At 49.0% G+C, this 26,856-nt stretch overlaps 1 protein-coding gene across 1 annotated transcript; it reads left to right on the top strand.

The window, feature by feature from the left end:
* The first annotated feature begins 14,542 nt into the window (after window positions 1–14,542).
* On the top strand, window positions 14,543–16,045 carry LOC124682533 (FAD-containing monooxygenase EthA-like). The gene has a single exon (XM_047217195.1). The coding sequence runs from the start codon at window positions 14,543–14,545 to the stop codon at window positions 16,016–16,018; it is 1,476 nt and encodes a 491-aa protein (XP_047073151.1). The 3' UTR covers window positions 16,019–16,045.
* Window positions 16,046–26,856: the final 10,811 nt, after the last annotated feature.

Raw genomic sequence — 26,856 nt, 5'->3', positions numbered from 1 at the left:
GAGTTGTCTGGAGATTTAGCTTGTGTTTGTTGTGTGTGCTGGATTCGTGATGGCCGTGTGTGCAACCGTTTCTTGGGGAGGGGTCGCTGCCCTATTATCCCCCTCAGTCCTCACCGGAACACAATTTGCCCACCGCATTCTTCTCCCTCCATTCGTGAATTCGCTAATCCGAACGCCATCCGCGCAGAACTCGCCTGGCCCTGGTACTCACCGCCGTTCTATCTCCATGAGCCGTCCGGTCTGCAGCTGCCATCTCGGTCACGTGTGCTGCCTCGCCGCCATCAACTCCGTGCGTTCCTGATCCGTGCTCGCCGGCGCCGTTGGAGTAGGTCTCGGCCGTCAACTGCGTCGCACGACCTGTCAACCTAGATATCGGCACAGCGCCTCGCCTCATTCAATCTCTCCACCACTCTGCTTACCCCACTCCGTTCATGGTCAACACTCTGTTCCCAGCCGCGCGTCTAAAAGCTCTCTCCATCCGACGCGGCTCAATATGGTGTCCGGCGCCCCGATCCTGTCCCCGCTACACAGAACGCTCCGAGCACGCCGGACACAACGAAATGTGAGGCGAGTATACGCGGGCCTGGCGCGTCAGCGACTCACGAACGAAGCGTCGCAGCTTTACCTTAATGGCGACGGAGGGGCAGGCGAGACGTCTCGTCGGCGCTGCGCGGCCTCCACACGTCGCTGGGGTGCGCACGCCACCGCGCGTTCCCGCGCTTTCTTCCCGCCGCTTCTAGCCTCTTCCCGCGCTATCTTCCCGCCTCTTCTGGCGACGTCGGCGTCTATAAAAGGTCGCCCCCTCTTAATGGTAGCCACCACAGCCACTGGCACCCTTTCTCCGCCGCAAGCACAACCCTCATCGCATAAACACCACTACACAATGATGAACCGCCCCGGCGCCGGCCAGTTCCCTCCACCACCACCTCCACCACCTGAAGCACCGCAGTTCAACATCGACCCAGAAGCTGCGAAGAACGAGGCGTGGGAGGAGGCGGCGCTGGCGGACACCATAGCGGTGTTCAACGCCGCCACGGCGGAAGAGACGCGGCGGCGCCGGACGGAGGAAATGGCCGAGCGGTGGCGTGCAGAGCATCATCGCTTGCACATGGAGCGACATCTACAACACCGTGAATGGATGGAGGCGATTGAGCAGCAGCGGCGGGAGGCGGTGGAGCGTCAGAAGTGGCAGGCGGCGGAGGAGCGTCAGCAGCAGGAGTTGGCGCTGCCGGCAATGGAGGCAGCCTGGGGGGCGTGGGCGGATGCGTTGGCGGCGGAGGCCGACGCGTTGGCGGCGCAAATGGAGTAGGAGGAGGAGGATGAGGCGGAGGAGGAGGACGAGGCGGAGAAGGAGGAGGAGGAGGACGACGACGACGGGCCACACCCAGACGAGGTGGCGGATCAGCAACGAGCGCTCGTCGAGTCCTTCGAGTCGGAGAAGAAGCTCCAGGACGACACCCGTGCCCGCGAAGACACGCAGATTCGCCCCGCCGTCGAGCTCTCCCTCCAGGCGGCGCGGCAGGGGAGGGCAGGCGAGGACGCGCTATTGGAGCAGCGGCGTCTGGCCTCTACCCTACACAGGGAGAGGCGGAGCGCGGAGCAGGAGCTGCGGCGGAGGGGAGGCGACGATGGGGCGGGGCCGTCGAACGCACCGATGGGCGGCCAATATGCTAGGGTTAGATAAAATCTAGCCGTTTTCATTCAAACTTGTAATATATAATCAAATTTGAATGAAAGCTTTTATTTTTGTACACTTTTATTTATTTGGATTGCGTTTTTGGGGGACGCGGCTGGGGAGCGACGTCCCCCAAATACGGCACGAACAAAACGTATCCCCCAAACACTCGATCCAACGTCCTTTGAAGGACGATTTGGGGGACGCGGTTGGAGATGCTCTTACTCCTACTATTTGTATGCTAGGTTAGGAGGAGGAGGCGGCAAAGAGAATATTTGGCTCTGGTCAAATTTTTTGTGTGTGCATCCGTACTGCCACTAAGCACTAGGGTGGGGCGTTATTGAAGAGATTGGATGTAATTAGTATCATTTGATATTAATATATGCCTTTTATCTATAAAAAAATACCACTCCAATTTTCACCACTTGGAGAAATGCCATTACAAAAACTGGACATGGATATATGCCACTCTAACTCTTCAATACCTCTATGTATGCCATTTTGTGCACTTGAAAAGAATAACGGTTCAAAAAATACATTTATTTCACTGTGTACATCAATATTTACCATAATACCCTCGTTTTCAAGTTTTGGGAGCATATTTGACATTCTGGGCACCAAAAAATTCAAAAAAATTAAATTTGGCCAACATTTGAACTTCTCATGAAAATCTAAAAAATTATAGAAAATCAAAACCGTGAGATGAGTCTACTGTTCAAACTTTAGCCATTTCTGGGCAGATTTGGACCTCTAAAACGACATTTTAATGTCTGTCTAGAAACTTATCAAATTTTGGTCAAAATTTTGAACGTCTCAGAAAAACCTGAAAAATTTACAGTAAATTGAAAACACCAATATGAGTCTACTGTCTAATTTTCAGCTATTTCTGGGCAGATTTGGGCCCTTAAACTGAGATGCAAAGTTCTGTTCAAACTTTAACATCAAATTGAGCAAAAATTGGGCAGCATTTCCTATGGTGACTCCAGGGTTGGCAACACCGTGGAAAGGCACTCCGGGTACGATTTTATCCTGCCGATGCGCCCTCTCCTTTGGCCTCGATGCCGCGGCGACGCACACCTCAAGCCGAGGCGGATCACCACAACATCTGGAAGCAAAGGCGGGAGGCGCCTAACACAACTCCGTCGGGGGGGGGGGGGGGGGGGGGGCGGCCACCAGACAACCGCCGTGGCTCGCCTTCGCCAGCAACCACCGTCGCTCGCCGTCGTCCGGCGACACCTCAAGCAGCGGCGGCCCTCCACAACAGCATCTGGACGCAACAGCGGCGGCACCCAACACAACTCCGTCGAGGTTCGCACCGACGTGGCTCGCCTCCGCTAGCAACCGCCGTCGCTCGCCTTCGTCCTGCCGCCGCCGGTAGTTAGGGTTCGTTGCCTGTGTAGTTGGAGAAATTAGCCGGCCGGATGAGTTGTGCGAGCGGGCCAGCTAGGTTGTGGGGGATTTGATCGGGAGAAGTAAAAAAAATGTTCTCATAAACATTTACACGTGTGTATATTGACCGTATACATGTTTGTATTGGAGAAAATGGCACGTGTAGAGGTATTGAAAAGTTAGAGTGACATATGTTTAAGTCTAGTTTTTGTAATGGTATTTCTCCAATTGGTGAAAATTGGAGTAGGATAGATCCAATTAACCCTTGATCAAATATATGCACGCTTTTCAATACCTCCACAACAGCATCTGGAAGCAACAGCGGCGGTGCCCAACACAACTCCGTCGAGGTTCGCACCGACGTGGCTCGCCTCCGCTAGCAACCGCCGTCGCTCGCCTTCGTCCGGCCGCCGCCGGTAGTTAGGGTTCGTTGCCTGTGTAGTTGGAGAAATTAGGCGGCGGGATGAGTTGTGCGAGCGGGCCAGCTAGGTTGTGGGGGATTTGATCGGAAGAAGTAAAAAAAATTGTTCTCATAAACATTTACACGTGTGTATATTGACCGTATACATGTTTGTATTGGAGAAAATGGCACGTGTAGAGGTATTGAAAAGTTAGAGTGACATATGTTTAAGTCTAGTTTTTGTAATGGTATTTCTCCAATTGGTGAAAATTGGAGTAGGATAGATCCAATTAACCCTTGATCAAATATATGCACGCTTGAAACCTATCAAAGCAAGAGGGTCCTTGTTTGGTCTTTATCAAGTCGATGTAATATGTGAATTAGTGAATATTTAGAATTTTGCTTGCAGCTATATGCCAATGTTGCTCTCTGTACAGCTGAAGAGATGATTTCATTGTGCACTTGTAATTCTCCTCCAACTTGGTTTACGTGAATAGTTGAAAGTGCCATCTGTAGCTAAGTTGCTCCTGTGAGTTGTGACAGCTTATCAGTTTAAATTTTTTCGAAGGTGTTCCAAAAGTTCATTACATATGCATTTTCTCAGTATGCACTCGAAGGATTTGTCACTTCTTGATAACATATGCTATTCAAACTTTCCGTGACAAAATGTATATGAGCATTGAGGCTATCTGATGCAGCCTGATCTTCGGTCTTAGCCGCATCATGATCGTCATCAAGAACTACGCTCAAGTTCAACGTCACGAAAGCATGGAAGAGGAGACATAAAAAAGACCTGGTGAAATCGGCACCGCCGACCCCCACACCGAACCTGTCCGGCATACGAACCGGCGCGCCGAAATGCTCGCTGAACCAGACCGACGCCTAGCCCGGCACCGCCGGTCTTACCGCCAGAATGCTACGAGGAGTGCTGCATTTTCCATTTGTCTTGTACCTAAACTACCCTACTTAGTGGCTCCCTATATATAGTTCCCCCTCCCCACCTAAGAACCCTAGGTCATAACTTGAGATAGAACTTGGTTTATGCCTCCATCATCCTTAGTGGATTAGGGCAAACCCCTCCTCTTTTAGACATCAATCTTAGACTGCTTATAGTGGGAGTAACATAGCTACTAACATCACACATCTCAAGACATTTTGGTGACATGGCATGCCAATAAATGAAGAAAGAGAGTAAGATGGTAACTAGCTATGTTACCATAACATCACACACCCCAAGGCAAAATGAATCTACAACACAATAAATGACACAATGAATGATTAATACTATTACCCACTATGAAGGTAGTAAACTATACTAGTAACATGGCATATGTTACTAGTCTAAGTTACTCCCCACTATGACCAGCCTTAGAGTTGTATCAAGACACTCCTTATAAGATTTATCTGTCGCACATGTGATTTACCAGCGGTCTCTCACACGTGTTACTCTATAGATCGTATACCGATTTTTCTCTCGGGATTCAACCTCGCGTCTTTTCCTCGAGAGATTTTATCGGGATAGTGGTTCAGACTATCGGGAGTAAAGCGGAATTGCGTTGCGTGTCTTCATCGTGTTCTTCGCTGTGGTCTTCGTGTTCATGGTGTTCATCCTCCCCCTCTTATTCTTGGTCAATTCGTGAGATCGGGCCACAAATCGATGCTTAAAACCTCATCATATGATATGAGACCTCTAGGTTGCCACAGATTTGACCCCCCCTCCACCAATTTTGGCCCAAATTTTTTTCTGAAAGAAATACCCAGAAATAGCTCGAAATTTGATCTCTGAATTTTCTGCCTTTTTTTGTGGTTTTGATCCACGGGTCTATTGTCTCTACTGCTGATCTACACTTCCACAAATTTTGGTGCTCTAATTCCGTGTAATTCTTGCCAAAATTGAAGGAATTCGAGCCTCTTTCTAGTTCCTGTTCTTGTGCCGTTCTTGAAGACGAACTCCTGTGCATCCGCTCGACCCGACCCGGGCGTTGACCTTCGGCAGCCAGCCCACCTCGCCTTGCACCAGCACGCAGCGCTCTGCATCTGCTCCTCTCTCTTCCCACGCGCGCAGCACAAACACCACCGTGCCGCTCCCGCCCCATCCTGCGCCCGCACGAGCTGCGAGCTCCCGCCGCCAAGCCCACCCCACGCGCAGCTACGCAGCTCGCCGCTGCTCCTCACACCACCGCCCACGCCGCGAGCTCGCGTCGCACGCGCGCGCAGACCCGTGCCTGCCCCTGGCCGAGCCCCGCATGTCCGGCTGGTCCCATCCGCACCACCCCCTCTCCCCTGGTCACCTGTCCCGTATCCCACCGTCCCGTCCCGCACCCCAGAAACCCTAGCTCCTCCCGCCGCCGCCGCCGGCGGCGCCGCCGGGCAAAGGCCGCGGGGCGTGGCGGCGGCGGTGGGCTTCCCTCATGGCGCGGCGGGGACGGCGGCTGGGTCCTCCTCTCGATGCAGCGACGGCGGCTTCCTGCCTCCCGATGGGGGGGGGGGGGGCGGTGGACTTCCGGCCTCCCGTGTGATGGCGGGGCAGCGGCGGTCGGAGGATGGAGGGGCGATGGTGGCCTCTGTGCTGCGGCCTCCCATGCCTCCCGGCGGCGGCACACCGGTGGCGGCTGGTGGTGGGATGGCGCCATCCCCTTCGCTTCGCCGGCGGCGAGGGCGACCTTGGGATTCTCCCGCGGTACGAGGACGCCCGGGGCAGCAGCCTCGGGTTCGACGGTGGAGGCGGCCTTCTTCTTCGCCGGAGGTGGTCGGCCGTGGCCGGTAGTCCCGTGTGGGTTATCATGGGATCTCGCACAGGTCTCCTGGCGATGGTGATCTAGTCCGGGGTGTCATGGCGGCCGGTGAAAACTGAGCCTTGACCTCGGTCTTGGTGGATGATGGCGACGTCGGTCGACGTCGTTACCTTGTCGAAGGCGTCATCTTTGCCCGTCTTGGCACTACACTCGGCGAGTTGGGGATGCGCGACTGCCGGTGAAAACCGTGTTCCGACCTCGATTGGCGGACGATGGCGATGTGTCGCACCGCTACCTTCTTGAAGGCATCGTCGACGCAGTCTGCGGTTTCTCACTCGTGCTGCTCCGGGGGAAACCCTAGGTCCGGGTCTCCCGGATCTCGACGATGGCGGCGCGCCTCCGCGTCGTTCTACCGCTTGGGGCATCGTTTTTGGAGCAGACTTGCTGGATGTTGGCGGTTTTCGGTGGAGTGGTGTTCATCTACCACTTTGTTGGCGTTGAGTCTCGGTGGCATGGTGCCGTGCAGGTATCGACGACGGATGCGGGATGATGTATACGTGCGAGGAGGGTGGAGCCGTCTGGCGTCATGGTGGCATCGACGGCAGGTCTTGCAAGGTTAATGCGATGATCTCTCTTGAAGATGGAGTCGAGGAAGACGGTGGGAGCAACTCCTGTGGCGTGTGTGTGGACGTGCGCTGAGAGTCTGCTTGACTGGATGTGTTTCTCACCTGCTATTGGGCGGTTTGGGAAGGCATTTAGTTTTGGATGATGTGAGTTGGTGTATTGTCACCCTCTTCATCCCACTGTAGGTATAGTAAGGTTGCTTCGAGTTATATCTTTTGTATTGTTTCTTGTAAAATTCGTGAATAATCTACTAATAAAAAGCCGTGGATGCAGAAGCTGGGGCGATATTTCCCCCATTTCGAAAAAAAAACTGAGCTCGCGCCGCAAGCCTCGACTCCAGCGCCAAGCTCCGCCCGGCCCAAGCTGCCCTCTGCGGCTCTGCCTCCGCGCGAGCACGCCACCCACCAGCTCGCCCAGGCCTCCGCTCAACTGCGCTCACCCCTCCCCAGAACGTCTGCCTAAGCATCGCGCGCACGCCCAACCACGCGCAGGACCAGCCCAATTGCCCAAAGAATTCCACAAAAAATGATTTCCGGCAGAAGTTCCGGTAGTACCGCGTGCGGCTCCAAAAACTTCCGGTCGGTTTCATTCCGGTTTCGCCGAAACATCTTAAAGTATCTCTACTAGAGCCCGAAAGCAAAGTGAAAAATTCCGACGGTTATACGGGTTCAGGTTGAAACTGGGCCAGAACAAAGCCCGAACTCACGGCCTAGTCCGTATAACGAGTTCGGGCCCCCGAGAAACTACGCGGCCGCCCCGTATTAAAAGGGGCCGCGGAAGGGAGTTCGGTTTTCAAACCCTACTCCTCTCCGTCGCTTCCACTCCCTCCACCACCGCCTCCCCCGTATTCCGGCGAGCAATCGAGCAGGCCGCACCGACGCATAACAACTGAAGTGGAACAGGTCGGAGGGCACGCGCAAGCGCAGCGCCTGCCGGTGGACGAACTGGGGGCTCACGCCCCCAGGGAAGCTGGCGAGGTACACCAACGCCGGCGAGGGGTCCTCGTCTGGCGGCTCCCCATCGCCGACAGCTCCGATGACGACGAGCTCGTCCCCACGCGGTCGCCCACCTTCTCGGCGGGCGACTACGTCCACGGCTCCGACGAGGAGGACGCCGTGCTCGCGCAGACGAAGGCCATCTCCGCGGCGGAGTCCCGTGCTCGCTTCCCCCGGGAGGAGGCGGATGCCGTCCGCCAAGTGCGCGAGTACGAGGCAGCCCGCCGGGAGGAGCGCGTCCGCCGCGTGAAGCTTGAGAGTCGGCAGATGACTGAGCCGAAGATGACTGAGCTCGGCAGAGCGGAAGAGGGTAGAGGCCACCCTGGCTTCTACCATGAAGAATAATTCTCCTCGTGGCTTTGTCCTTACCAAGGAAAAAATAATGATGAAACTCAATAAAGATGTTATTATCCGAGACAAGGCGATAAACCGAGAAGAGATGCTGACTAATATGGGGAACATGCATGATATTATTCAAGCGAAGAGAAGAACCATCTACAGTAGAGTGTCCAATGTGCGAAATAGACAAACCTGGACCATTTGCTACTTGCACTTGATCCTTGCCACCATAGGGAGCACGAACGTGGAGACGCTCGAGGTCGCTAGTTAGATGATCGGTCGCTCCAGAGTCCATGACCCAACGCCCTGAGTCGGTGTTGGAGGAGGTTGATGATGGCGCGTGAAGCACACGTCCGTTGGGAACCCCAAGAGGAAGGTGTGATGCGTACAGCAGCAAGTTTCCCTCAGTAAGAAACCAAGGTTATCGAACCAGTAGGAGATGAAGGCCACGTGAAGGTTGTTGGTGAAGGAGTGTAGTGCGGCGCAACACCAGGGATTCCGGCGCCAACGTGGAACCTGCACAACACAATCACAATACTTTGCCCCAACTTAACAGTGAGGTTGTCAATCTCACCGGCTTGCTGAAAACAAATGATTAAACGTATGGCGTGGAGAATGATGTTTGTTTGCAAAGAACAACTGAGAACAGAGATTGCAGTAGATTGTATTTCAGATGTAAAGGAATGGACCGGGGTCCACAATTCACTAGTGGTGTCTCTCCAATAAGATAAACTAGATGATACCCCGCGCTTTGCTGCGGGAAAATTTAGCCAACATGAAAAAGTGCGTATATAATGGATAAGCCATAATTAGAACATACACTGTAAACATGAATCAACAAACTATGTTGAAAGCACAAAACTTCTTCAGACATTTCTCGGGTATATTGACATGCTAAATCATACTCTGTATACACATATAGAAAGACGATTAACTGTGTGGAAATGCATGCTTAAGCCAAAGAGGTGAGGCCTTGAATTTGGTTTGGGTTAGCATCACTGTTTTTATTCCTAGAAGAGAGATATACTCATTAAGCGTGTAGCAATATATGAAAATACAACCAGTAGAAAGCATGTGAGAGGGATGTACATATTTTCACTCCTTAACAGCACAAGGTAAATTAGTACACGGAGGAAGTTTCAATGGAAGAGTAATTTCTTTATTCGGCCATCATTACCACTAGCAAGTTGACATGTGGTTATACTTCTTATTAAAGGACTGCAGTAGAAACGCTGAAATTAGCAAAGCTAGATTCCATGTTTCTCCACTTTATCTCTCTCGGGAAGCTGCACCCGCGTGGCATGTTTGTTCACACGGGAATTCCTCGAGCTGCACGCCTGCACGAAGGACAGGAAGGTAGCTAGGCCTGAAGCAGATTGAAATGGCTGCAGAAAATTATGACGTACTCCATAGCAATTAAAATGTCTCACTTCGGTCATATCATATCCACTACACTGAATGAGACCAAAGGATAGTGAGCAAAATAAACTTTGAGATAATTGGTAGATAATCACAGCGCACGATAGTGAGGGATGGCTTTAGCTAGGGGCACCTCTTGCAACAACCGTGTAGAACTACATATGTAGCAGATATATATTGTTCACGTCGCTTGGTCGATGACAGCTTGAGGACTCCATCGCCTCCATGCAGATAAACCAAGGTGCAAGCAATTCCTAATAGAGCATATTGATGACATATAGAACTTGGTAATCCACACACTCACAGACATAATTAGAAGATTGTGATTTAAACCAACAATTGCCGGCTATGAAAAGGATAGAATACAAATGCTTATGGTTTGCAAGAGATGAAAATTTATAGTGAGGCTTCAGTAATTAATGTTAAACACCATAGGTATAAACAAAGTGATATCTTGTGATTTCATAATTATATCCATGGATGGAGTAGTTAACCTTCCAGGCACCAACAACTATTTTCCCACGTCATAAATTTCAGAGACGGTGAAACTCACATCAATAATTTGCAGAACATAGGCATCTAAATGGAGAAGATACTGCATGCAAAAACTGTTCAGCTTAGCTGAAATTCATGATCAAACCATGAGAGAGAGAGAGAGAGAGAGAGAGAGAGAGAGAGAGAGATTTTAAACCAAACGCCTGCACCTGCAGAGAAAACCTTGTAGACAAAAACACATGCCTCCGTTCTGGCAGAAAATAGCGGTACCTTCGTTCTTGCAGACAATAGCGACCAAGTTGCTGGTCGGTGTATTAGTCCATTTAGATGATGAACTCTACCTTGCATCGTGGCCACAGGCGGAGGATAGTGAGAACAGCCTTCCCCACATTCCGGACATGGCTTCGATCCAGAACGACGGCAGACAATGATGATGACGTTGCACAGTCCCGTGGATGCTAACTGGTGACAGTAGGCGAGAGCAACCTCAGGGCAGGGAGCAAGCTGGAAACATGGAGATAATGCATGACGAAGGAGATGAATCAGAGGGGCTAGAAATAGGGGGAAGGGGAGGGGAGGGGAGGGGAAGGGACTGGATGGGAGAAGACGTGGAGGTGGAGACTGTCAATCAAGAATAGCAATGGTTTGGCTTCCAATAAACTAATTAATCTGAAGTAGAAGCCGGGAAGACATCAACACAAATTGGGCAGCTGCACGTACGTCTGCATGCATGGGAATGGGATGAGGAGATTGTTGATGAGAAAGCATCACCGCATGGACTGGTCAGCCCCACTTTGCATGCATGGTTGGATGATTGGTGGGCCCGCTGAGGTGGTATAGCTGCATGTTGAGAGAAATAGGTTAGTGGGGATGAACTATTTAGTTATATAGGATAGCATGTTGGGTGAACAAATTACAGTTGGGCACTTGACAAATAGAGATGCACATACATATATCATGATGACTACTATGGGATTTAATTAGGGCATTACGAAAAAGAACATAGACCGCTATCCAGCATGCATCTATGCCTAAAAAGTTCACCTTCGGGTTAGCATCCGCACCCCTTCCAGTATTAAGTTGCAAACAACAGACAATTGCATTAAGTATTGCGCGTAATGTAATCAACACAAATATCCTTAGACAAAGCATCGATGTTTTATCCCTAGTGGCAACAGCACATCCACAACCTTAGAACTTTCTCGTCATCGTCCTGGATTCAATGGAGGCATGAAACCACTATCGAGCATAAATACTCCCTCTTGGAGTCACAAGTATCAACTTGGCCAGAGCCTCTACTAGCAACGGAGAGCATGCAAGAACATAAACAACACATATATGATAGATTGATAATCAACTTGACATAGTATTCAATATTCATCGGATCCCAACAAATGCAACATGTAGCATTATAAATAGATGATCTTGATCATGATAGGGAGCTCACAAGATATAAACATGATAGCACAAGAGGAGAAGACAACCATCTAGCTACTGCTATGGACCCATAGTCCAAGGATGAACTACTCACGCATTAGTCCGGAGGCGGGCATGGTGATGTAGAGCCCTCCGGTGATGATTCCCCTCTCCGGCAGGGTGCCGGAGGCGATCTCCTGAATCCCCCGAGATGGGATTGGCGGCGGCGGCGTCACAGTATGTTTTCTCGTATCGTGGCTCTCGGTGATAGGGTTTTCGCGACGGAGAGATTATATAGGCGAAGGGGCAGAGTCGGGAGAGGCTCGAGGGGCCCACACCCTAGGGCAGCGCGCCCCCCTTCCTGGCCGCGCCGCCAGGTGGTGTGGGGCCACCTCGGCTCTTCTTCGTTTCCTCTTCGGACTTCTGGAAGGCTCCGTGGAAAATAAGACCCTGGGCTTTTGTTTCGTCCAATTCCGAGAATATTTCCTGTGTAGGATTTCTGAAACCAAAAACAGCAGAAAACAGGAACTGGCACTTCGGCATCTTGTTAATAGGTTAGTGCCGGAAAATGCATCAGAATGATATAAAGTGTTTATAAAACATGTGAGTATTGTCATATAACTAGCATGGAACATAAGAAATTATAGATACGTTTGAGACGTATCAGTTGACGCCGAGTTGCCGGAGCGAGGATTTCCGAAGTAGTAGTTCTGGTCAAAGCGCTGGCGGCAGTCCGGGGCCTCATGGCCCCAGTTCTTGAAGATTTGGCACATAGGGCGCCAGCGACGGCGCCCACTGTTGTCGTTGTTGCCGGTGTAGCCTCCTCTGCCGCCGTCATTGGGACGACGACGATCTTGACCGCCCTGACCCTGCTGTTGTTGCTGCGGGTATCCACCAGAAGGGCGGCCTCCAGAAGGACGGCCAGTGTCTTGCACATACAGGCGGCTCGGAGCGTGAGACCGCATCATGGTGTTGGCCGACGAGGTCCACTCCTCGTTCTCGGCCTACTGCGAGAGCTGCAGCGCTTCAAAGTTCAACGCCATGGAGTAGAAGCTGGAGGCGGTCACCGAGGTGGTGACGACATTGAGCGACGCCGCAATTGGGTTGAAGGAGGAACCCAGGCCGGTGAGCATGTAGTCGATGATCTCGTCATCGCGAAGCGGAGATCCAGCGGCGGTCATGGCGTCGGCCATAGCCTTCACCTTGTGCATGTAATCGCTGGCAGTCATGTCACCTTTCCCCAGCGCCTGGATCTGGCGGCGGAGATGGCGCACGCCAGCGCGGCTCTGGGCCGAGAACATGGCATGGATCGATGTCCACACCGCAGCGGTTGTCGAGCAGCCGAGGAGTTGGCTCGCGATCTCCTCCGACATGGAGGAGAGGAGCACGCCTTGGACCTTATGGTCCTGTGTCCACCACGTAGCGTACGCAGGGTTGGGCACAGACCGGGCAGCATCGCCCGTTCCATCGGTGATGGTATGGGCCAGAGCGGTGGCTGTACCGTCGAGGAACCCATGGAGGGAAGCACCAGAGAGGTTGGTGAGGGAGAGCGCCCGCTAGAGAGCAAAATTGCCCCGATCAAGCCGAACCGCGATCGGGGTGACCGCAACCAGAGCAGCAGCAGTCGAAGGAGCGACGATGGGCCCGAGGAGGGTTGAGGACTGGGCAGAGGTGGTCGTCATCGCCATGAGAGGGGCGACGGAGGCGGCGCGAAGATCGATCTCGTGGATGGCGGCGGCTGTGCGGGTGTGGCTCTGATACCATGTTCGGTTTAGGGTTTCGTGGGGTCAATGCCTCCACCTCTCTCGTATATATATAGACCAACATACAATGTACAATATGGCAGGTACCCGTATACAATGCGTATACGAGTCTGTTTTCAACAAAAAAGCAGCAAAATAGAAGTCACGCCGTAAAATCTAAACGCTATTGGCAGAGGATGGCACGGCAAAGCACGCTAGGTTCATCAAGTACGAAATAAAGTCAATGCCGAGATTCTGCTTCTACGGCAGGAACCTGAGAATGGCCAAAGGAGGAGGGGTGGTTAGTTTGTCATGATCATGATGTATGTACTAGTTCGTACTACATGGAAAACCCCCATGCTGCGGTGATCGGTTTATCAGGACACGAAATCGGTGATGTTGAAAGCATGCAGTAGCAATTAATGAACCATGGATGATTTTGTAAAATACTCTGCAAAACGATGTACGGGTAGTATATACCAATTGAAGTGGGTCGTTGGGAGCGAGCTCGCAATAGGCTGAGTACGTGCAATCAAGAAAACATCAGTTGCCTTGCCACTCTTTTTTTTTTCTCCAAAATGGGAAGCACAGCCCCATTTCAAGAAAAATAAGCCACTCATGTGACAACAGGAATCACATGACGATCCAGATTTTGTTAATTCTCAATGGACTTAAAATTAGCAATACTAATACTTAAAATTCAAGCATGGGCGATTTGGCGGGGCGACCATGCCGGCGCACAGAGATCTCCTCCACCCCCATCTCCTCGCAGGTTCCAAAGGTCTCCGCCAGGCAAAGTCCGGGCGGGGATGGCATGTGGCGAGGCAATCCCCCTGGGCGGCAGTTCTCCTTCCCTTGTGGCGGCGGCATCGTGATCTGGTGGCTGGTGCGGTGCCGCGGCGTTGTTGCGCCGAGCTCGGCGTGACCAATACGAATTGAAGTGGGTTCATTGGGAGCGAGAGCTCAAAATAAGCTGAGAACGTACTATCGAGAAGACATCAGCTGCTGCCACTCATGTGACAGCAGGAATCACACGACGACCCAGATTTTCTTAACTCTTAACTGCCCCATGTGGTACAAGATGGGTTTCTCAACCTCTAACTGCACGGGCGAGCACTCCTACTGACACCGGTGGTTGGGGTGACAAGTTCTGTATTGCTCGTTGAGTTTACATGAATTATACGGCAGGATTTATGACGTTAGATATGGAGACGGGTGGCTTGATTGGGAATGCATAAAAGGAGCTCGGGCGTACTTCCAGTTTTCCAAGCCAAACGGGTGTCGACGAACGAACCCATTAAACAAGCAATAGCATGGCTACCCGACGGCAGAATGCGGACTATGATGTGGTGATCGTCGGCGCGGGCATCTCCGGCATCAATTTCGCGTTCAGGCTGCAGGAGCGCAACCCGGAGCTGAGCTACTGCATCCTCGAGGGGCGGCACCAGGTGGGCGGGACGTGGAGCCTGTTTCAGTACCCGGGCATCCGCTCCGATTCCGACCTCTACACCTTCGGCTTCTCCTGGCGGCCGTGGGAGGAGAAGCAGCCCATCGCCCGCGGCCCGCTCGTCCTCAAATACCTGGAGGCGTCTGCCGCCGAGGCGGGCATCGACAACAATATCATGTTCAACCATCGGGTCGACAGCATGGACTGGTCCTCCGCGTCCTCCACCTGGATGCTCAACGTGACGGTCGGAGGTGCCGATAACGACACCATCTCCATGCACGCCCGGTTCGTGCTGCTCGGCACGGGATACTTCGACTACGACGAGCCGCTCGAGGCCCGTATCCCCGGAATAGATACGTTTCGGGGCGCCGTCGTCCACCCCCAGTTCTGGCCCCGGGACCTAGACTACACCGGCAAGAACGTCGTCGTCATCGGGTCCGGCGCCACCGCTGTCACACTGCTCCCCAGCATGGCCGACAAGGCCGCGCACACGACCATGCTGCAGCGGTCGCCCACCTACATCCTCGCCCTGCCCGAAAATGACCCTCTTGACAATGCAACCCGGCTCTTGCTCCCCGTCGCGCTGGCCAGGCGGCTGATTCGTTTCAGGTGGATCCTAGCGATGTTTCTTCTCGCAACGCTATGCCGGTGGTTCCCGCGGCTTTCCCGCGCCGTCATCCTCTGGCGGACGTCCCGCGAGCTGCCGAGCGGCACCGGGATGAGGCCTCACTTCACCCCGCGGTACAACCCCTGGGAGCAGCGCATGTGTGTCTGCCCGGGCGGCGACTTCTTCCGGTGCCTGCGCGCCGGCAAAGCCAGCGTGGAGACGGGCGTCATTGAGCAAGTCACCGAGGACACCATCAGGCTCGAGTCTGGCCGGGAACTGCATCCAGACATCATCGTCACCGCCACGGGGTTGAAGGTCCGGCTCGCGGGGGGCATCGACGTCTCTCTCGACGGCAGGCCCGTCCGCTTGCCCGACTGCTACTCGTGGAAGGGGTGCATGCTCGAGAACCTTCCCAACCTCTTTTATTCCATGGGCTACTTCGACGCGAGCTGGACGCTCAGCGTCGACGCCACCGCCCAACTCGTCTGCCGCCTTCTCAACAGTGTCACGCGTGACGGCTTTGCACACATAGTGCCTCAACTGAGCGAGTCGGAAAAGAGCACCATGTCCGAGATGCCTTTTGTGCCCCTCAACTCAACCTACGTGGGCATGGGCAAGGGCGTCTTTCCCAAGGTGGGAAATAGCAAGCAGTGGCTCCCACGTTCATACTACTGGAAGGATCTCACGGATGCGTGGTGGGGAGACGTGCAAAGCGGTTTGAAATGGTCAACATAGCTTGTTGATCATCATTCATCATTATCTTAAGTCATTAGAGCAAGTTTAATAAGATCTAAAACTGCAGCTATAAAATTTTAAACATTATATTTATGTTTAGTTGGATGAAAGAAAAAGGAAGAGAGAATGTAATTGATTTTTATGCTAAGAGTCAGCTCTAGCATGTGCTTTTTGACACTTTGTGAGCGTAAAATATGAGGAGTGTGGATTTGTCAGTCTTTCCCGTCGAGTTAAGTTGAGATTTGTCAGTCTTTCTGATTAGTTCACACTACTGGAGATAGACCTTTCTGTCCTTCCCCGTAAGGGGCTTTATCGGGACTAGCCTGGTAGGACTAAAGGCAAACCCTTTAGTCCCCGTCCGGTTACCAGCCGGGACAAACGGCTCTTCACGTGGGCGTTGCGGAGTGCGCTGGGGGCGAATGACCTTTAGCCCGGTTTGTAACACCAAATGGGACTAAAGGATATTTTTTAATTTTTTTATCCTTTTTTCTAATTATTTTTTACTCCCTTTTTTCTATTTTTTTCTTCAGAATTTCTGGTATTTAAGTTATTTGACAAGTTTAGTCTCTAACTACACTTAATCCCTACTCAAATTACTTAATCATGGTCAAACTTCACGCTCGGTCACCCATCCTCTCACTACTCCAGCACAAGCACGTTTAACTTCCGAGTTCTTCCCGTCCCGCTTCCAAGTGCTTCGCGCGCATGTATGTGACACTAGTATCATATCAATCCCATTAACATGTTGGTCGATGTCACATTTCTTTATTATTTGAATTCCAAATAATTCTTTTAATAAACAAAAGTAATGATGTAATAATAATCTTGAGTAAATAAATAAACATTAACTTTTTTAATTTGTATTATTTTTTAGTTATTTTTGATTTTTTTTGCCAAACCTGAAAATTTGAAAATCTCAAAATCTCAAAATTTGAATCCCAAAACAGTAGTTGGAAATTATTAACTTAAAATATACAAAATATGAAATCCTGAATTTCCAGCAAAAATAAAATATTTCTACTTTCATATTTTCATTTGGAATTTTGAGAATCTAAAAATTGGCTAACCGAGTAAACTCTAGGGAGTTCGAATGTAACTTCTTCCCACGATCTTGATGTATTACGTTTTTTCGACGTCGTATGCAACTAGAAAAGCCGTTTTACCTTTTTTCTAAACTTATTTTGCAAAAAGAAGTTAAAATTTAAATTTATTAATTTCCTCTAATAATAGATTGCGTAACATACATGAATCTCAAAAGATTTTTTTAAATTTTCTATCATTTTCTTTTATATTTTACCAAGCTAAGAAAATGTAAGAGCCCAATGTGCATCGCTATATAACAAAGGGACAATTTAGCTGATTGTTAATCAGTACATAAATTACAATAAGTACAGACCCAACGCACGATATAATATGACAAGAAAAACCCTAAAACCTGCATAAATGATCCTAATAGAACAGACCGCTCCTAGCTAGAGATGGAGTCCCATTAGTGCCACACAACTAGTACTCCCTCTTTTACAGTTGCGCGTACCCCTAGGTTGTAAATTTGATTAAATTAGCATTAGTTATATGTTATAAAAAATTATATCATTAGAAAGTTTAGATATTCTGTTTTCTAATGATATAATTTTTATGTTATATAATTTAAATTATATAGATTAAATTGACGACTTAGGGATACGTGGAAGATTAATAACTGAGACGGAGGGAGTAGTATTAGTTTGTATTCTGCATAGCAGCACCACATGTTGGTTGCATGCAAATTTATTGCGTGACGACAACAACGATAGAGTTGTGTCAGATGAGATAACTTGACTACACTATTCATGCTTTGAACACTACCTTACCCTGCCTCTCCGCCTGTTCGCCCATTAATTTTACACTGACATATCCTGCACCTATAACAGGTATTTTGAAGATGCTCTAAGCTAATTAGGATGTGTGAGCCAGTAGACTATTCTTTGACTATTCTTTCAAGAACAAATCTAGATGCTGAATCGAGCGGCTATCTAGAGGGTGGTATAGCCACCGGGTGGCAACAGCACATTAGCCAAATATGAGTCAAGTATTAATAAAGAAGTACATTTTTATACTAGCTAATAACTAGTATTATATATACATGTTGGTTATTGGTTCGCCATAAATACCGTGATATCTTGCTTATAGCAAACTGTTGGAATTGGTCAACATGCCGCGTCAACTTGCCGAGTACTTTCCGGCCATACGCGTACACACACGCAGGCTCACCTGGATGTTCCGGTGAAGTGCTTTCTCGCCAAGCAACACACACGTACAAGTCAAGTACCAAGCACCTTAATGAATTTTGCTAGATCTATTGATCTGTACCGAAACACTTGCACGTAGCAGCTAGCTTCTAGATTGCGTTCCTAGTCTAGCTCTCACGTACGCATCATAGGGAAACAAAACGATTGGATCGCCCCATGTACTTCTTTGTATTTGTTCCGTCTCGGTAGTACAAGATACAAGGGGTGGTCACCTTCCTATGGGAATGGTGGAATGTCCGCAATAAGGTCAATGCGGGGGAGAGCATCGTGGATCCTAAGGTGGTTTGTTCCAAAGTTGAGAAGCTGCTGGTCGAGTTCCTCTCTCTCAAGAGGAAGGAGAAGCCGCCAAAACCTCCCGACGTCCACAAGTGGGAAAAACCTCCAGATAATCATGTGAAGATCAACTTCGACGGCTCTTTCCATGCCAATGTCGGAGCTGGTGGGTGGGGCTTTATCATCCGTGACCATGACGGTAAATTCATTGCTGCCGGTGCGGGAAAGTCCAATCACCTGGGAAGTGCTTTGCAGTCCGAGGATGTAGCGTGCATTGCTGCAACCAGGGGTGCGAACAAGATTGGCGCCAATCGAATCAGGGCCGGCCCTGAGCTTTCGAGGGCCTGGGGCGAAACTATATTTTAGGGCCCCTAGTATTTTTTTAAAATGTACTGATAGCAATGTTATTCATATAATAATAATAATGTATACATCTTACCCTAAAACTTTCTCGCTACATTCCTGGACGCGAAGTCAGTGACGATGGAATCAATATCAATCTCGTCCAATAATCCCTTCTCGATGCATAGAGTCGCCAAACCATTTAACCTCTCCTGGGACATTGTAGATCTCAAATAATTCTTCAATAGTTTCAACTTTGAAAAGCTTCTCTCAGCCGATGCAACGGTCACGGGCATAGTGAATAATATCCGGTAAGCAATAGACGTATTAGGATAACAATCCGCTTCTCTAACAAACTCAAAAATCTCCATAGCAGACATTCTTCTATTTGGCAACGTCAACTGTATAACACTTAACTCAGAAATTAGATCATTTAACTCAATATCGCATGTAGGGGCCTGATCACCTGAACGACGTCGAGTGAAAGTTTCTGCAAATGTAGTGCATCGATCTTTTAGCTGAGAACCATCCAATGCCTTCAAATCTGTTGAACTCATTAGAAACCCAAATATATTTTTGAATGATTTGAGTTCTTCGAATCTATTCTTCAATGATGTGATTGCCATATCAACCATGACCAAGAAGTAGTTAACTTTAAAATCCTCCTCGGCTTGCAAGATTACTTCCTCACATTCTGCTTCATCAAATTGCTTTGTCCTAGAAACACGACGCTTTACTGGAAATGATGGCTCTACACCTAATTCAGATGCAATTTCCTTGGCAATATTCAGACTAGAAGCAAACCCATCATTTCTGTAGTTGTCAAAGAAAGTGCGTATACCTTCTATTTGCAGTATTGTAGATTCAAGGCCCATGGATGGTGACTGCAACTTCTTGCTCACTGTGTTTACCTTGAATAAAATTTCATGCCAAATAACCATACCAAATATAAATTCAAAGCTACCAAGGACCTCAAATAATTTTTTTGCATCACTCCTATCCTTGGCTTCTGTATCACCATCTTCACTTAACTCAAGAAGAGCTGACCTTAGCTGAGGAGCTTGAAATCTTATTGCTTGGACACTCTTGATTCGACTCTCCCAACGAGTATTGGACAAAGACTTCACAGTTAAACCTTCCACGTGGTCAAGCAAAACTTTCCATCTTTTTGTAGACCCAGAAAATAAAACATAGATCCGTTGCACAATTCCAAAGAAAGAAATAGCTTTACCACAAGATTTAGCCATATCACAGAGAGTGAGATTAAGACTATGGCAAGCACATGGCATATACAATGCCCTTGGATTTACTTTAAGCAACCTTGTTTGCACTCCCTTGTGTTTACCTTTCATATTGGAGCCATTATCATAACCTTGACCTCTGATGTCATCAATAAGAAGACCATGTGCTTTGATGGATTCAACCAACACATTGAAAAGCCCTTCACCAGAAGTGTCATTCACCACCAAAAAACCAAGAAAGTACTCCTCAATTTTTATTTGGGCATCCGACATATCAACACATCGAACCAACAAACTCATTTGCTCTTGGTGACTAACATCTGGGGTACAATCAAGAATAACCGAGAAATATTTTGCCTCTTTAACTACCTTTAGAATAGTGTGTGTAATGCTAGAAGCCATAAGAGAAATCAACTCATTCTGAATTTTATGACTGAGATAATGACGATGAATCTCTTTGTGTTGAAACCGTCTAAGATGGTCCTGCATTACCATGTCAAATTCTGCAATCATCTCAACACAAGCTAAGAAGTTACCATTGTGATCATTGTAAAGCTGCTCACTGGATCCTCTAAAAGCCAAATTACGTTTACCAAGAAACTTCACAACAGCAACTATTCTTAGTAAAACTTGCCTTATGCGCTCCTTCTCCTTTATGATCTCATGCTGCAACTCCTTATCAATTGTCTCATGTTTGTTCAGTCTAGTTCTCAGTTCCTTCCAAGAGAGCATGCTGGTAATATGCTCAACACTACCTTCATGTTCTTTGAGTCTCTCAGTGACATGCTTCCAATCGCTAAACCCACCACGTCCCAAAGAACTCTTGCAGTTGATAGGATTGAACAACTTACAGGAAAAACAAAACACTTTGTGAACGCTTCTTGAATAAACTAACCATTTTCGATCACGTACCTCTCCATTGTTCATAGTTCTTGAGTAATGTGCATACGAAAAATGTCTTGAATTTTCATCTCGTTGAAAAGTAATATTTTCTTCCCTGATAGGCCCCTTCTCCACTAATGTGTCCCTTGCTTTGTTATCAAGACTAGTCCAATTTGCCGGGTCATAAATATCCACACTAACCGGTTCCTCATGATCACTCGCATTGTTATCATCCGCGTCGATATTAATGTTGTCTTGAGGGACCTCATTTTCTGGATCAACATTATTTTGATCGGCCGCAAGAACTAGCGCCAACTGATCTGGATTTCTCGATGTGCTCGTGTTGCTTTTCAAAAATTTGTGAATAGATCCTCTCTGCCATATAGACTAGACTACGTATAGGAGAACATCAAAATTCAGAGATCAGCAGACTATACCGATTGTGATTTATTCTCTCAGGATTGGGTCGCCTGCAGCTGATGTGGCTGATTTCTTCAGGCGAATTAATCGGAAGCGGCCGGCCAAGCGAGCGAAGCGAACCAGGCGAGGGCGCGAGGCGAAACTCGGGAAGTTCACGAACAGACGAACAGTCAGGGAAAACAGAGCGTCGGGGCCGGTAAAATAGCATCAAGTCGAACCGATAACAAGTTTAATACGTAAACGTATTGGTGCCACGGCCGGACGCTCGATGCGTCGATCGATCGTCTCCCCGTTCGTGAAAAGGAAAAGCCCAGTTGAGCTTTCCAACCCTGCCTAAGAACCAACAATCAATGGGCCTAGTAGTATAATTGTACATCTAGAGGGCCCCAATTTTTCTTGGGCCCAGGGCGGCCGCCCCTCCCGCCCCCCCCTTGGGCCGGGCCTGAATCGAATCATCTTCGAGTCGGACGCCTCCAACCTGGTGCAAGCCCTCAAGAGCAAGACTTATGACATATCAAGCGTAGGAGTGGTGATCAAGGAGACTAGAAGCCTGTGCAACCTGAACATTGAATCTTTTGACTTCTCTTTCTGTCATCGTTATTGTAACAATGCTGCCCATGAGCTTGCAAAGCTGGGAGCAATTTTTGAGTCCCTGGACTCTTACTGGGATGATCATGCACCCAGTTGTATCGCTACTGTTCTGGCCAGAGATTTAGCTTGGCCATTTTAATGGAAGTCCTTGTTTAAACTTCAAAAAAAAAGATACAAGGGGTCACTGGTGGAGCTTAGTAGGGGCCGAACTGGACCATGGCCCTGATGCCTACGTGTGCTTCTATTCTTGTAGACAGTGTTGGGCCTCCAAGAGTAGAGGTTTGTAGAACAGTAGCAAGTTTCCCTTAAGTGGATCACCCAAGGTTTATCGAACTCAGGGAGGAAGAGGTCAAAGATATCCCTCTCAAGCAACCCTGCAATCATGATACAAGAAGTCTCTTGTGTCCCCAACACACCTAATACACTTGTCAGATGTATAGGTGCACTAGTTCGGCGAAGAGATAGTGAAATACAAGTAGTATGGATGTATATGAGTGGTAATAGCAATCTGAATTAAAGATGGCAGCGAGTAAACATGCAACAGAACAGTAAATAAGTGGAGATTCGATGTTTGGAAACAAGGCCCAGGGATCATACTTTCACTAGTGGACACTCTCAACATTGATCACATAATAAAACCACTCTACACTCTCTTGTTGGATGACAAACACCATTAATTGTGTAGGGCTACAAGAGCACCTCAATGCCGGAGTTAACAAGCTCCACAACATTCGATGTTCATATTTAAATAACCTTAGAGTGCATGATAGACCAACGCAATTATACCGAGTACTAACATAGCATGCACACCTGTCAACATCAGCTATGAAAGGGGGAATAGATCACATCAATACCATCATAGTAATAGTTAACTTCATAATCTACAAGAGATCACAATCATAACCTACACCAAGTACTTCATGATGCACACACTGTCAACATTACATAATGGAGGAGGAATAGACTACTTTAATAACATCACCAGAGTAACACAACTAGATCACAAAGAGAGAGATGAACCACATAGCTACGGTAGAGCCCTCAGCCTCGGGGGAGAACTACTCCCTCCTCATCATGGGAGACAGCAGCGGCGATGAAGATGGCGGTGGTGTCGATGGAGATGGCTTCCGGGGGCAATTCCCCGTCCCGGCGGCGTGCTGGAACAGAGACTTCTGTCCCCCGAATTGGAGTTTCGCGATGGCGGCGGCTCTGGAAGGTTTTCTGGTGTTTCGTCAATCCGTGTCGAGGATTTAGGTCAGGGAGCTTTAAATAGGCGAAGAGGCGGAGTCGGAGGGGGTCTGGTGGCACCACACAGTAGGGGGGCGCGCCCATGGTCCAGGCCGCGCCGCCCTGGCGTGTGGGCCCCCTGGCTCCCCTCTGGTCTCCCTCCGGTGTTCTGGAAGCTTCCGGGAAAAATAAGATGCTGGGCGTTGATTTCGTCCGATTCCGAGAATATTTCCTTACTAGGATTTCTGAAACAAAAACAGCAGAAAACAGGAACTGGCACTTCGGCATCTCGTCAATAGGTTAGTTCCGGAAAATGCATCAAAACGATATAAAGTGTGAACAAAACATGTAGGTATTGTCATAAAACAAGCATGGAACATAAGAAATTATAGATACGTTTGAGACGTATCAAGCATCCCCAAGCTTAGTTCCTACTCGCCCTCGAGTAGGTAAATGATAACAATGATAATTTCTTAAGTGACATGCTACCAACATAATCTTGATCAACATTATTGTAAAGCATATGAGATGAATGCAGCGATTCAAAGCAATGATGAAGACAATGAGTAAACAACTGAATCATATAGCAAAGACTTTTCATGAATAGTACTTTCAAGACAAGCATCACACTAGTAGGAAAACCCTTATAGGCGGAGCTTATTTCTGTGGCGCACCACTAAAAATGCGCCACAGAATACTATTTTGTGGCGCACCATTCCGGGTGCGCCACAGAAATAGCTTAATTTTGTGGCGCACGCTTGGGTAGTGCGCCACAGAAACTATGTGGGGCCCACATCCTGCCACCACCATTTATTACTCGTAGGTATTTCTATGGCGCACATGTCGTGCTGCGCCACAGAAATAACTTTTCCGTGGCGCACTGGCTTTGGTGCGCCACAGAAGTAGTTGATTCTGTGGCGCACCTTCTCCGGTGCGCCACAGAATTAAGGGACTTATATCATCTCGCCCGTGCCCTCTCCCCCGCCTGTTCACCTCTCCCCTCCCGAGCCCCTCCCCTCTCCCCTCTCCCCTCTCCTCCGTGGTCGCTCGGATCTGCCGCCGCCGCCTTCCTCCGTGGTCGCCCGGAGGATTCCTCCCCTCTCCCTCTCCCCTCTCCTCCGTGGTCGCCTGGATCCGCCGCCGCCGCCTTCCTCCGTGGTCGCCTGGATCCTCCATGGTCGTCGCCGCCGCCGTCGCCGCCGCCTTCCTCCGCGAGGGGCGCATGCCACCGCGGTCCTCCCATCCCCGCCACCAGCAGCACAAGCTGCCCCTACGGCGAGGAGGGGCCGCCGCGAGGGGGCCGCCGTCGCGGCAAGGTGGAGGATCCGCCGCCTCCTCCTCCTCCTCCACCCCTGCCGTCATCTTCAAGCTCGTCCTCCACCCCTGGCATCGGTGCTCTCTCTCCCCTCCCCTCCTCTCCCTCTTAATTCCTCCTCCGCTGCCCCTATGGCTTGTGTTTGCAAGCTCTAGTGATCATTTGATCACCAATTGGTTGATAATTACTTACTACTTTCTCTATCTATGCATGTTGCTTGATATACTCGTGTTGTTGCTTGATTTGTATAGCTTCTCACCATGTACTTGGTGGTTGCTTATGCTTTGAAAAGCATATGAATGGATGCATGATGCTTGCCAAGCATCCCTGTTGCCTAGCGAGTTGACTAATTCATTTATCTCGTGAAACTTTATCTTGTTAATGTAGATAATTGAGATGAACTACTTTGCAGTAATGATTCTATTACTGTATTTACTTAAGCTAGATGGATGCCAACTATTGTTGGGGACCCTAGCTTCATTTTGAATCCTGTTGGGTAATGATAAGTGTGTAGGCTTGGTGGTTTGGATGGTTTGGTGGTTGAATTGGCCTTTGCGGTCATGAACTGCCGGCTTGGTAAATCATCCGGGATGGTTTCCTTCCTAGTTCCATTTGGAAGATGCTACTATTCAATTGGTTGGCATAACCATGGTGACTTGAGTTGGTCAAATTCCTGGTCCTTGCCATTTGTACCAGGCTTCACTTGGTCTATGATTAAATGATGACCAAACATTGTTATTCCACCCTATGTGCTTGTGTTTGACATGGCTGTTGCTATGTCTCGTACATATTTACTTGATGGATTCTTGTGAGCTTATGGTATGCTAAAATAGAGATATCCACAGTAGGGGATCATGTAAATGAATGCCACTGTGGTATCCTTTGAAGAAAATGGGAAGTTTCGATGGTTTAAAAGACTAGGTGATGCTAGGTTATTAAGTTGGTCGTCAAGGTTGGTTTTATCCGGTTAACTTGGATAGGCTATGTGTTCTTGCTTACTTATGCATATCCATCTCTACTCGGATTGACTAGCTCGGGCTTGGCCTCTCTCTTGCCGGCATCACTTGGTTACTACCAAGTGATGAATAATCCCTTATGGTACCCTGAGCTTTGTTTTGAACTCAACTCGAGTAATGATAAATTTCTATTTCTTGTTGGCTTTGATGAAAATAGAGATATCCACAGTAGGGGATCATGTAAATGAATGCCACCGTGGTATCCTTTGAAGAAAAAGGACTGTTTCGATGGTTTTAAAAGGCTAGGTGGTGCTAGGTGATTAAGTTGGCTACCAAGACTTGTCTCATCCGGTTAGCTGGGATATGCTATGTGTTGTTGCTTGTTTAGGCATATCTATCACTTACTGGATTTACTTGGTTCTTGATTGGCCTCTCTTTTGCCGGCATCACTTGGTCTATACCAAGTGATGAATAATCCCTTTGGAGCATCTCGCTCCATGCATGCTATGTGTGTTTGAGCATCTTGACTTATGTCACCATGGTTGCTCGGTTTGGTGGTGTTTTTGTACTTGTCGATGATTAGATGGTTGGTTGATCACTCGTACACTCCGGGTGTCGCTAGTGAGCCTGGTGTGATGGCACAAATATCAATCTCTTGTGCATCCTACCTGGCCTCACTAACGCCATCTCGGGATGTTCATATTTGTTTCGACCAACAAAGTATGAGGCATTCCATTTAGTTCATACTAGCTACTTCTTAATTGCATTGGCCTTTCTTCCATTCTAGTGCCGATGATTAAATTGTTTGGTCACTTGTACACTCTAGGGTGGGGCCATCGAGCCCGGTGCGATGGCACAAATATCAATCTCTTGTGCATCCTACCCGGCCTCGCCGACCCCATCCCCGAATGTTAATATTTCTTTCGACCAACAAAGTATGAGGCATATGATATCTAGTTGAGATACCACTTGGCTCTTTCTTCCATTTTAGTGCCGATGATTAGAATGTTTGGTCACCTATACGCCGCAATATACTTTGTAGACGGGCCCCCCTTTCCCCGGCCGCCGTTCGTTGAACGAGTCCTTGACGAGACAACAACGCCGACATGTCTCTTCGGCGCAGAACCACGCCAGTCCCAGCCGTCTCCCTTGTGGCCGTGTCTACCGGGCTCTGCGCTTTTCTCCATGGCCGGACCACGATTGGACTCACCGGGGAAATACTGATAATCGTCATCACCACTATCGTCAGAGTCCACAGGTGTAGAGTACTTTGCAGCAGATGCCGCTTTTCTTCTCTCGCCGT

Source organism: Lolium rigidum, chromosome 1 (assembly GCF_022539505.1).
Source record: "Lolium rigidum isolate FL_2022 chromosome 1, APGP_CSIRO_Lrig_0.1, whole genome shotgun sequence".
Lineage (NCBI taxonomy): Eukaryota > Viridiplantae > Streptophyta > Magnoliopsida > Poales > Poaceae > Lolium > Lolium rigidum.
The sequence above is the reverse complement of the archived record's forward strand: the minus strand, read 5'-3'. Positions and strand labels throughout refer to the sequence as shown.

Bases quoted from the DNA above. Each gene is read 5' to 3' on its own strand.
- LOC124682533 (XM_047217195.1), top strand. From the start codon at position 14,543: ATGGCTACCCGACGGCAGAATGCGGACTATGATGTGGTGATCGTCGGC.